The sequence below is a fragment of the Orycteropus afer genome, unplaced genomic scaffold, assembly GCF_000298275.1.
Source record: "Orycteropus afer afer isolate SDZICR_OR568_19922 unplaced genomic scaffold, OryAfe1.0 scaffold00041, whole genome shotgun sequence".
Lineage (NCBI taxonomy): Eukaryota > Metazoa > Chordata > Mammalia > Tubulidentata > Orycteropodidae > Orycteropus > Orycteropus afer.
In genome coordinates this window covers 468,571-481,337 of record NW_006921628.1, presented here as the reverse complement: position 1 = coordinate 481,337, position 12,767 = coordinate 468,571, and the positions used below count along the sequence as shown (strand labels likewise).

The window sequence follows — 12,767 nt, the reverse complement described above, 5'->3', positions numbered from 1 at the left end:
GGGAAAATGAAGGATTGATCAGTAGGCAGAAAATTGTTTGCTATTTCATTTTGTGGATCTGGAGAAAGTCTTCAACATCTAATATACTTCTCATCTAAGACAGGTACTTAATGGTTAATGGACAGATTGATCTTTGATATCAATTCATGACCTTGTACAATAAAAATCAAGTCTAGAGCAATTCCTTGTAAAATTCGGAAGTTAGATGGGAACAATACAATACACCAGATTAAAAAAAGGAAAAAAAAAAGGGGGGGGGCGGGTAGAAAGATGATACTGACCTGAGTTTGGATTTTGAGATGGCTTGACTGAAAGGAAAAAAAAAAAAAAGAATAAAATTCTCATTAGGAAGGCTAGAGCATAATCTCCCCCAATGTCAGCTGAGATATCACAGAAGCCATGCACAGAAGCCCATACTTAGCATCCCTGGTTACTGCAGCAAGCCAGCTGGGTTAAGAGTAGAGCAGAAGGCAAGGTGCTGCCAGTGCCAGGAGGGCCAAGCTGAGCGCCCTAGTGGACTCAGACAAGAGAAGGCTTTCACCAAGACTCCCTGGAGGCACTGGCAACAACAGAAGGTGATGCCAGGGGTTCTTCTCCCCTACCCCATATTCCCCAAACTAAAACCAGCAGGGTTTCTGGCCTCATCTCTACCACAGCCACTCATCTCAACCACAGCCTCTGTTACCACTAACAAAAAGGTGCACTAAACTAGGAGTGAGGAGAGCCTGGCTAAAATCCTAGCTCTGCCATTCACCAATTGGCTGACCATGGACAAGCAGCACACCTTTTTAAGCCTCAGTGTTCTCATCTGTAAAATGAGGAAGAAAATTGGATTCCTCACTACTTCATGAAGTTGTTGGGAAGGATGAGCAGGAGAGAGAAGAGAGGCAAAATCACTCTGTAAACTGTTGAGCATTCTGCCTATGATACTTTTTTTTTTTTTTTTTAATTGTGAAACTCTGCCAGGAAGATGATCAAACTCTCTTGCAAACTATGCCTCTGAGGTAAGACTTAAAGGATGCCAGCAAGAAGCAATAAATAAATAAAACTGCACCAAGGCGCCCCCAAAGCAGGCAGTATTAGGCTCATTCCATGCTGTTGGGCCACTCACTGCTCAGCCTCAACTATCTAGAAAAAAACTAATGGGTGTTAATGTGATGGTGTTCTCCATGTTAGGACAGAGCGGTGCAGTGCTCCAAAGGAGAAGTGCGGTGAGCAGAGGAGGACAGGGTCTCATTATCCAGCCACGATGTATGAGGTTAGGAAAATTCCATGAGTAAAGAAAAACTTAAATGCGTAGCACATTCTAGTCAGCAGCTCTGCCATACAAGCTTTTCCTCCAAAGCACTGATGCCAAAACCACACTTTAAGGACAATCAGGCCTTTTACCCCCACCGCTGACACCCAGAGGGCCCAGCCTTGGCCGCACCTCTTCTTTTCCACCAGCACCTAACGAACACAGTGGAATGACTGGATTAAACGGCATGTTCTTCAGCAGGAGGTAAAGGCATGTGAAATGCTGGCGTGCCTGGAATGGCTTGAGATAAGAGAAAGAGTCCTGAGGAGTCCAGGGTGAGCCCACCCTCCCCTCTTGCACTGAAGGCTATGGCCCTGGCACTCCCCGTGAAAGACTGGGTAACTCCTTGTTTGCTTCTCTAGGAGATATAAAGAGAAATGAAGGCAAATGGCCTCCACACTCACCAGAAACTTCCACAGCAGCCTTGATTCTCGCCTTCACCACTTACGTTCTCTGTGTTCACAGACTCAGTCTCACTGGTGGGCATGCTAGCTGTGGGGAGAAGGAAACGCTTTAGACAGTGCGTGGAGACGCTGGCACCTGGGAGCAGGACAGAGGCAGATCTCTGCCACGAGGCAGCCTCTCTGGGAACCTGGGGGTGGGGGGCGTGATGAAGAGCCCCTCAAGGGCGTGGCCAGCAGAAAGATGTGAAGAGAAGTCAGGCATCTCCACTGCAGCAGGGTCTCTGCTTTCTTGACATCTGCCAAGGAAGCCCAAGGAGTCTTCCTTCAGAAGAAAATTCTATCCCTCCAAACACTTCCCAAGAAGCCTAGGGACCAAACTGAATCCTGCCATTGTCCCTAGCACCAGTTAATGTTCCTGATTTCCAGATTACATTGAAAAATTTATATCATTTATAAATAAATTCCTATTTGAAGGAGAAGAGGCATTGTGGATGGGGGACAGGGAGTGGTACATGAAAATATCATGCACAAAGTCTTTTTGAAAAATCTAAGAACTCTACTCATTTTTAGCTAATTTATCTGATGTCTAAGTTCTGCTGAGGGTGTTAACCCAATAGGAAGAAGGCTCTCACCAAAGAAGCTGGCATAAAAACACCAGGAAATATAGTCTTAGGGGTAAGAGAAAGGGAAAGGTCTAAGGATGGTTTCTTCCCAATTCAGCTACCAGAGGGCAGAGTTGACTGTGGTCCCAGTGCCACCAGGATATGTGGACATATCTCACTCCTCCACAGCAGCATCTTGAGCAGGAGAAGTGAAGGGAATGTAGAAATGCATTCACTAGTGTCCAGAGGCCCAGAGACCCATCCAGAACCTCTATGTGACATGTGGGCACTTTTTTTCTCATCCATTTTATTCACCTCTATTAACATGACAAACAAATGCTTGAGACCAGGCAGTGAAGGAGGTAGGTAATTGGAATCTCTTGGACAGAATCAGTGGACACAAAGATGAACAAGGTAATAATCCTACTCTGGAGTACACGGGAGAGGCAATCCTCCAACAGATTCCAATTACCTGTGCCTGTGAAAAGAGGGTCTGGGTAAGATATTACAGAAGCATAGAGTCAGGAATGACTAATTTTGTTCTAGGGTTGGGAGAAGTCACCAAGGATCAAAATGTGGGAAAGTCACCCAAACACCTGATTTTTTTTTTCTCCTGGTGCATAATTTTGAATTGTAGTGACTGTTGTTATATAAGGTGTCCACAGGAAGACCTTCCCCATGTGGCTCTGCCTATATGGCTCTTCTTAGCAAAGAGGCCTCATGTTTTATCTGCAAGAAACTTGTGGTGGGAGCGGAAGTGCTATGGTAAAAATCCCAAGCCCAAGGCTAGGCTCAGAGGGAACAGGTGCCAGGACCAACCAACTCCATATACACAGCTGCATGGTTGCTGACGCTGCTCAGGTGACAGATGTAATAAAGTTAATGACAAGGATGAAGACTGAATGTGATTCAAGGAACCAAGATACCCAAAAAGCAACTTCCCTGAAGGCACCAAAGAAGATCTATCCCTTTCCCTTCATGAACATTCAAGGAACTGAGTGAGCCTGCCTGGCTGGGAGCAAAAGCCATGTCCAGGAAAATTTAGGCAAAGCTTTCAAGAGCAAAGGACAAAAGGGAATCATATTATGGAATCACAGTATACTACTGGTATTCTCATAGTGTAACCCTTTCTTTCTTAGTTAAGTAAAAAATAAAAACCAACATCAAACTTTGATTCACTTTTTCACCACTCCATGCAAAAAACAGAAACAAACAACAAATCAGCAAAATCCCACAATCCAACCCTGGAAAGCCCTTTAACTCGATTAAGAGATACACACACATACACACTCAGAAGAAGCTGCTCCATGCACCAACCTCAGCAGCGAGAATAAAAGACTGCAGATCTCTTACGAAGTTCACTGTTAGGCAGTTTCTAGCACAGGTCACTCTTTTGTTAAGACCCAAGTCAGAGAAAATCACAGCAGGAGACCCTTTAGATATATGACCATGAGTCATCTTCTTTTCTTTTTTCAATTTTAATATTTTTTACTTAACTCAATTCCAACATGTAATCAGTATAAAAATCATTAAGGAAACATTTCACAGTTTATTTATTTTTTTTTTCCACACTAAATCTTCAAATTCCAGTGTGTATCTGACACAACACATCTCAACTTAAATGCTAAATTTTCATTGGAAATACTTGATCTATATTTAGACGTCATGAAATTTACAGCTGAAACACTATATCCACATATTCAAATTACTCCAAATAACCTTAAAAGCTTCCCACTAATTAAATTGACTATCAGTTTTAATTTGAATTTGAACGAATTAAAAAAAATTCCTTACTTCCTCAGTTGGAATGCCTACATTTCAAGTACTCTAGAGCCACATGTGGCTAGTGGTTGACATAGTGGGCAGTGCAGGTCTGTAGCTATGGTAACGAGTGACTATCAGCATTCATTTTAAACTGGAGAGTCATCTCTTTTTAAAAAATTTTTTCTCTGTGGCTTTACAATTACTAAGGCAATCAGAAGTTGAGGGCAGAATGATGTGGGGGGAGAACTGTCAGGGGAACCCACCAGCTTTGCTTCTATTCCAACTCGCCCCTCAGACTCATGTACATAAAATGGTGGCACTAACTCCACAATCTTGAGGGTCATATTTCCCCCTCTGACAATTTAATATTTTAAAGTTCTAATACTGTTGTTATTTGCCGTCGAATTGGACCCAACTCATAGCGATCCCTCCTTGGGTTTCTGAGGCAGTATCACTACGGAAGTAGATTGCCCAACCTTCCTTCTGAGGGGTGGCTGGTGGGTTTGAACTGCTAGCCTTCTGGTTAGCAGTCAAGTGCCTTAGGCACTACGCTACAAGAGCTCCCAGTTTTAATACTAATCATACAGAAACATTAGTCACTACTTCCAAAAGAACAAACATCTCCTGAACAAACTAAGTCTCTGTGGCCACATCTCATGCTGATAGCAGCACAGATGCTGCATTTCATTCCTAGGGTGTTTCTCAAACCATCTGATTGAAACAGATAAATGACATACTGCCTATGAGTAAAGCAGCTCTGGTGGCATAGTGGATAAGGCATTTGTCTGCTAATCACAAAGTCAGTGGTTCAAAGCCATCAGCTGCCCCACAGAAGGAAGATGGGGCAATCTACTTGCATAAAGCTTTACCACCTTGGGAACCCAATGGGAGTCACTATGAGTCTGAATCAACTTGATGGCAATGAGTTTGTTTTTTCTGGTTTGGCCTATGAGAAAAGGGGGACATCATTTTGCATTTCTTGCTCTGTGCCAACTATGAGTGAATCATATATATGAGTTGTTCCCTAGACTAAGTGCAGCAAAAGATAAGCAATAAAACTGACCTCCCCAAACAGCAGCTAAGAGAGGTAGACAGCTGTGTGGGACAATTTGAGGACTGCACCGGAGGGGAGGAATATGCCTGCTCTCTGAGCTAACTCCCTGCTTCAGGTGGGGTGGGGTGCTGGCTAAGACAGGCTCTCAAGGGAGCCAGACTTAAGTTTTATCACATATTTGCCACTAACTAGCATTGCACCTCTGGGAAAACAACCTAACCTTTCCAAGCCTCCCTTTCCTCATCTGTAAAATGGGAGTAATTACTTCAGGAGGCTGTTGCCAGAAAAAAATGAAAGAAGCCACGTAGTACGCTGGGTTCACAGTGCTGGGTGATAAGTGAAGCTAAATGCTAACTCTTACTATGCTCTTCTGGAGCTCCTGGAAGAAAGGCAACCCTCCCTGTAGGGTTTAAATCCAGTGTTGCTTGGCCCAGAAAACTACTACTACCACACAGAAGCATCTAATATCAGTAATCCACACTTCTAAGTCAGCTTTGGCCACCATTCTGGGATAAATCTTTTCTGTCTTAAGCTGTGTTACTATTATCTAATTCCATTTGTTCTGGGGATAGCAACTTCTCTATTATAATTATTTGATACCTACAAAGCTATAGACATGTAATAAATAAATCTATTCCAGAATGATGCTGCCAGGGCTGAGGAGGTGGCGTGAAAGGGCAAGGGGGAGCAGGGGACAGAGATCGTGCTAGAACATGGTGACCTCATTCCATCCCAGGAATGGACCTTGGTCCAGTCTCTAAATCTGAGTAGAGGAACCAAGTTCTAACTGGGGCCTTGACAGCCTCTCTATCTGCTCCAGACTCTCCCTCTCTGCCATGAGACAGTACTTCCTTCTCCAACACTACAGAAAAAAAAAAAAAAAAATAAAAAAATAAAAAAACAGGCCCAGTAGACATAACCAAAGAGCTTGTATGTACATTTCAACATCTCACCCTTCAGTTGCACTAGGCCTTTCTTTTCTTTTTGTTTAATGTTAATGCAATGACATGAGTTTCACTTCACTTAACCCCAATAGGATCTCATCTATGTTTTTAAAAATCAAGACAGGAGACGCACAGACCCATTGGCTGCTAGAACTAGAAGGGACTTCTGAACTTATAGGAATAACTGTGATTTCACAGATGAGAGAACTGAATGACTTGCCCCAAGATACACAGCTCAGAGGTAACAAAGCTGAGATGAAAACCCAGCTCTCCTGATTTCTACCCAGCATTCCTTCCTCTATGCTCCACTGTCCCTGTGTTTTTTGGGAAATTCTACTTAATACCCCACAAATTAAAAAGTTCCAAAAGCCCAGCAAGCATCAGTCTGCTATACTGATGATCTTTATTAACCCATGGAAACTGGCATAGCCAGACCACTTCCAGGAGATCAGCCCAGTAACTAGGGAAAGTACAAAATCAAGCTGCTATGGTGACTACTGAGAATTTATAAAACTCCAAAGAGGAAGAGTTATAAAAGCCCACAAAAATAAATCTGTGGGTAAATTACAGGGCATGTGCCATTCTCCTAGCTGGCTGCCAAGGTATCATGACTGCCCCATGGAGGGTGACTACTGGGATCCACTGTTATTTGCTGACAAGTGGCTAGGCTTCGTTAGGGGCACAGGCAGACACCTCAGAATTACTGTGTCACCTGCAGGTACCAGTTCCTCCTGTAGAAGTGAGATGGGGACAAAGCCATAAATCCTGTCCCTACCACATTCCAGGAAACCTGAGGGTTTTGTTGGGAAGTTTCATGTTAGAAATTTGAAAACTATTTTCAGTGAATCTGGGTGAGATAAGACATTAGGACAAGACTGTTCTCTATAATGAGATACTGACTTCCACTGCACATTTCCTGCTGAAAATCTGGGGACATTCAGGGCCTGTGCTTTGGAATCTATTCTAAGCATTAGGATCTCTGGGGAGAGCTCCAGGGTAGACCCTTAGGCTTAGAGTGTGGGTGTGCTGAGAAGAGATCCTGGGTGCTCTTGTCAGTCAGTGGCCCAGTACATCCTAAGACTGTAGACAAGAGGTACCAAGGTCTGGGCTGGACCCCCAGTTGGAACACACATAGTTGGAAGATCACATTCTTTCTAAGATCTGGACTGGTCCAGGATGCCATCATGGGCAATGCCACACAAAATTAACCAGGGAGTTACACTTGTTTCTCAGGCCAGCACAACAACTAACAGATTTTCAACAATGTACAAAGATTTCTCTAGCTACTCTATCATATTCACTATTCAACTGAATACACCTGGACTGTAAACTGAGAGGGAAATCTATACATACACACACCCACACACACACACACAGAGTAAATAAGTAAATGAGTCTGTGTGTGGGTCCAAGTAGGCAACCTAGAAATGATTTCCATCACTAGGCATATGAAAAAGCCAGACCAACTTCATTCAATGATGGAGGCTAATGAGGTCAAAGCTGCTAAAAGAAATGGAGATGTCAGGAAAGTCTGGTCCTCATCAGGTGATACAGGGATTAAGTCTCCTTTTCTCCCTGGGCTTAGTTACCTGATCTGTAAAATGAGCTGTTAGGCAATATCATCTCTTAAGAGCCATTCACCTCTGACCTGTTATAATGACAGTAAAAAGGAAACACCCACAAGCTTCCTGGTTTTACTGCCACCATCAAGGGGGTTTCTCTTGTGTTCCCCCAGCTCTGGAAGGAAAGCAGGGGACAAGAAGTATTGTGAAGTTCCTGCCTGTCATCCCTTAGGAGGGCTCACCAGAAGTCCAGCAGCCTGCCCAGGAAAACTGATTTTAGTCACCTCCAGGCAGACTTGTTCCTAGAGAATGGAGCACAGCCCAGGAGAAGCTCCTGAGACGTCTCAGCCAGCCACAGAAGACTCAAGTGTTCAAGTCAAGGGAGTCCAAAGGGAAGGCCTGCTACATGCCAAACTGAGCTCAAAGGCTCCCCAGCCTCCTTCTGGAAATGGTCACATCAACAGCCTTGTTCACAGATGTTCTGGGTGTCTCTGAGTCTCACTCCTCTGTTCTTCTCCACAGAACAGGCTTTCTTAGACTCAGTAATTTCTTTTTGCATTTGCCTCCATACCTCAGCAGCCTAAAGCTTCTCACTCCTTTCTTTCAAAGGGGTGGAGGTGGGAGATAGACAAATGAGCAGTCGTACAGTCATGGCTGCTTTCAGAGGGGAAGGGAATTTTAAAGCAAGGTTTTGTGTTTTTATCTTATTTTCATGACAAGCATGAGCCAAAAAACAAAACAAAACAAAAAAAAACACCAAACACACTGCCATCGAGTCCGATCTGACTCATAGCGACCCCTCCCTGGGTTTCCAAGGCGGTATCACTACAGAAGTAGATTGCCCAACCTTCCTTTCGAGGAGCGGCTGATGGGTTTGAACCTCCAGCCTTCTGGTTAGCAGTCTAATGCCTTAGGCACTATGCCACCAGAGCTTCTCAAGCATGAGCAGCGTTATGATATAATATGCCTACCAAATCCAAAAGGACCCCCTATATTCTCTGAAGGAATTTTCATGTGTTATTAATGATACATTTGGCCAAAAAAGAGCAATAGACTCTAGCTGCTATAAAGAGGCAACAGTGTTCTTGAATATATGGGTCAAGGCCAGACCAAGGTTTCTAGGTCTAAAATAAGAATTACACTTGGCCATTAACTATTTGTTATGACCCAATGACATAGGTAGTACAGCATCCAAACAAGGGTCCCTGTCCCACTCCTTGCCAGCAAGGTCCTTCCAAAGAGTCACTGGGTATTTCAGTCAATAAAAGGTCATCTCCTCTCAAAATAAGGTCTCCTGAAAATATTAGGCTGCTTCCTCCCCCTGCAGATCTAATAAACATGTAAGAATCCTTAAAAAGTCACAAGCCCCAAGCCCCAATCAGTAGGTGAGCATCTATGTGCCTGAGGATGGATCTCTTCTCTTCTGGGGACAGGAACCACTCATCTTCCTATGGTTATATTATATTCCTCACCCAGAACTACATTAAGTCAGTCTTTAAAAACAGATATACTGTCCATGACAGTATTTCCTAATGAGCTGAAGCCCACTCTTTTTGCAGAGCCCTTCAGGAACTGCATCAAGTCCAGTCTCCATAAAACCTCTGTAAACACTAAGGCTAAATAGGTTATTTCCATCTGTTTTCCTAATGCTGCCCAATTTCAGGCAAGTTCCTCCTCTTCCTCTAAGGGTAATGCTGTCCTCTCTGAATGACAAGGGCTTATACCTGGCACACTCTCTCCCTGTTCAGCTCAGGCCTTCTGATGAGACTAGGTCCTAATACAACCCTCAGTCAGATCATCTGTGGATTGTCCAAGCCCAATTCTTATAACCCCTGAGGCTCAGCATTACCACAGGTGGCAAAGGTCATTTCAGAGAAAATAGTGCACCATGTCTACTCTAATCTCTTAGTAGTTGGCTTTCTGTCACTGCAATTTGAATCTCTCAGATAGAATCTCCCTGCAGAGGCGTCCAATCAGGGCTGATCTTGGTGGCAGTAACTAGGTCGCCTGTGCCAGTGTGCACAGGCAAAGCTCTGAGCTGCTGCTGAATCACAATGGTGACTTCAACAGGGAAGGGCTGCTAAACCCAAAGTTTCTGACAGGGACTATGGTTACCATTATTTTAGAGCATAGTTTTTTTCCATGGGTTAATAAAGGTCATCACTATAGCAGACTGATGCTTGCTGGGCTTTTGAAAATTTGTAGGGTATTAAGTAGGATATCTCAAAACAGGATATCAAAACTTATATCAGCCCTTTCTTCAGTCCACTCAAAGACAACTGCCCCAAAATCTTTGCATCGCAGAAGTATATTTTTAACTTCATTCTTGGAACTGTCATTACTAGCTTTAGCATTGTCCTGGGCAAACCAGCCAAAGACCAGAAGACCAAGAGGCCATTTGAAAAATGTAACCTGGAAAGAAAAAAAATCAATCAAATAATATTATTGGAATTTATAAACAATTTAGATTTTAAAAAAGGATCGTTTGGGGAAGAGTGTTTAAAAACTCTGTCTTCCTGTCTAAGAATATTCGTGCTTGAATCAAATAAATTTTCTGAGCTGGTTCATATGCTTCTTTAAAAGGTACCATTCAAAAAAGGAGAAAGCAATGTTGCTTGATAAAGACACACATTTTGGGGAAAGACAAGGAGAAAACAACATGGTCAAGTTTCAAAGAAATCAAGCAATTAAAATATAGGCATCTTAGCAGGCACATCACACTGGCACATGCATTACACACGATGCCTATGTGTAAGGAAAAGGCATCAGAGATCTTCTGAAAAGACTTTTCTGAAGAGAAAGCTCAATCTCAGTCAATTACCGTGATCTTTAGCCCTGCGCTGGTGAAAGCAGCAAAACTTCCTTTTCTTCTTATCCTCTTTTAGCAAGTCCGCCAATGTAACTCCTTCAGGTTGAACACAGGCAATTTCATTATGATACAGCAGAGGGCAGCAAGAGCAATGCAAAACAAAGGAACCAAGCAAGGCACATTCAGTGGGCTAGGTGCAGCCCAAGTCCCAGTGTGAACCCAAAAGGCTGTGAGATGAACAGGCTCTGGTATACAAACTGGAAACTGCCCTCCTCCTAAGTAGAAACCTACAATTCAGGACCTGAGTGGTAAAGGGAAGTACAATTTCTATAGCTATTATATAAAATGCCTCTCTTAAAAAACCTGTCCTAAATAACCAACCAACTGATCCACCCTAGACAAAAATTTTCAGTGACAGCCTTCCATTAAAGAAGAGATTGAGGGAAAGGTATTTTAGGCAGAGTCAACAACCATGGCTACTAACTGTGATTCTAGCCATTTAGCTGCATGTGGTTAAGTGAAAAACGTGGGTAGGCAGGTGGACGTTATTAACATGGTGGGCTCTGGACTCTGACGGATCAGATTCTAATTCACTTACTGCCTGGCTGACCTTCGACAGACAGGTTACCAAACTTCACCAAACTTTACTTTCCTCACCTGTAAGATGTTAATAATAGTTGGACATATACTTCATAGGGTTGTTTCAAGAGATATATAAGATAATAGAAGTTGCATGCCCAGCTTTGGAAGCCAAAGTGTCCACATACACACAACACATGTCAACTATTATTATACTCCAACTTTCCAGCAACTAGGTTAGAAGCAACATGAGGGTCTTCTCTAAACCTCTTAGAGCTCTGTGAGTCCATGATCAGTCCAAGCTGACTAGTCTTTGGAGTAGAGGCTACACACTACAGGTAGGACGAGAACTACAGAGGCAGTGTGGGGCAGCAGAAGGAATGCTGTGATTGGCAGGGATGAGGGGAAATGAGTATTGGCAACACACTGCTGATGAGATTGTAAACTAGTTTCACTGTGTGGCACTTGCATCTCTAAAATGGGCATCCTCTTCAATCCAGCAAAATGCTTTCTTGTAACTTGTCCTACTGGAACATAAGTGCACAGAGACAGGTGTGTGCACTTGTAGGGAGGCATTATAGCATGGTAGGGAATGTGCAGACTTTGGCAGAACCTGCATCAACTCCCAGCTTTGCCATTTAACAGTCACATCGCCTTGGGAAGCTACTTAACCTCTTTGTGCTTTAGTTTCCTCACCTATCAAGTTCTGTCTCACAGAGATGTATGGTGAATAATAAATGCATCTATGACTCTTAGATCTATATCTAACACATAGAAAGCCTTTAATAAATGTTAGATATTATTATTCTATAGTTTTTTATTCAATAGTCAATCAGTGCCCAGATGTGTGACAAACACTGTACTAGGTATCAGAGACACAATGGAGAGCAGAAACAGACCCTGTTCCTGCCCCCATGGAGCTTGTGGCAGAGGAAGGCATTAATCAGACAATCACACAAACAGTGTAAACCCACAACTGTGACAACTGATAGAAAGAAGTCCATGTGCTACATTATTTTTTTTAATCATGGCGATTGATCGCATATAGCCAAAATGTAGTTAAAAATTTGTAAAGATGTCCATTGTACATAGTTAAATAAAAAATGTAAATTGCAGAGCCACCTGTGCTAGTTGATCATAATTATGGTGGGAACCCTATATGCACACTGTTTGTGCAAAATCATATGTTCTTACGTACATAGAATGAGAAAGAATATGTCCAAAACTGCTAATAAGTCTGGTTCCCTCCAAGAAGGTGGAGGAATTATAGTCCTTTCTTTATGTACTTTGGTATTATATGAATTGTTTACAGTGAGCAAGCAAGTATTACTTTTATAATTAAAATATACTTAAGAAAAATAAAAACCCTGAGTTGGCAATCCCCGAACTTGGCTGGCATTTCTGCTCCTTTTAAAATCAATGGTAAGGCAACAATCCCTAAATCCATCTCTCATCAGCACTTTGAGGGAGGCTTATAGCGATGACAGATAAGAAACTGCCTTTGTAAACTACACAGGGCAAACAATCATTTCCAATACGACCCCATGGAGATGGTCACCAGCCACCAGCTCTGAAGCTGACACCCCTGCCCTCCTCCCTGCAGCACCTCCAGCAGCCTCTCCAAAGAGGGCCACTGGCCTAGACGCATGTTTACCATGTGCCACTGGAACTGCTATTTGTTCTACAATTTTTAATTGAATGTTTCCAATTTTCAAGTTATGGGAGCTCTGGTAGTGTAGTGCCTGAGGCACC

At 43.0% G+C, this 12,767-nt stretch overlaps 1 protein-coding gene across 1 annotated transcript in view; it reads right to left on the bottom strand.

Moving 5' to 3' along the window:
* The window catches only part of CACNA1D (calcium voltage-gated channel subunit alpha1 D), a 515,670-nt gene that overhangs the window by 118,422 nt on the left and 384,481 nt on the right, over positions 1–12,767 (bottom strand). Inside the window, exons 10-12 of the mRNA XM_007937239.2 lie at positions 1,702–1,789; positions 1,390–1,449; positions 282–308 (exon numbers count right to left, since the gene is read on the bottom strand). Coding sequence (XP_007935430.1) covers positions 282–308; positions 1,390–1,449; positions 1,702–1,789 — 175 coding nt within the window. The remainder of the gene's footprint in view (positions 1–281; positions 309–1,389; positions 1,450–1,701; positions 1,790–12,767) is intronic.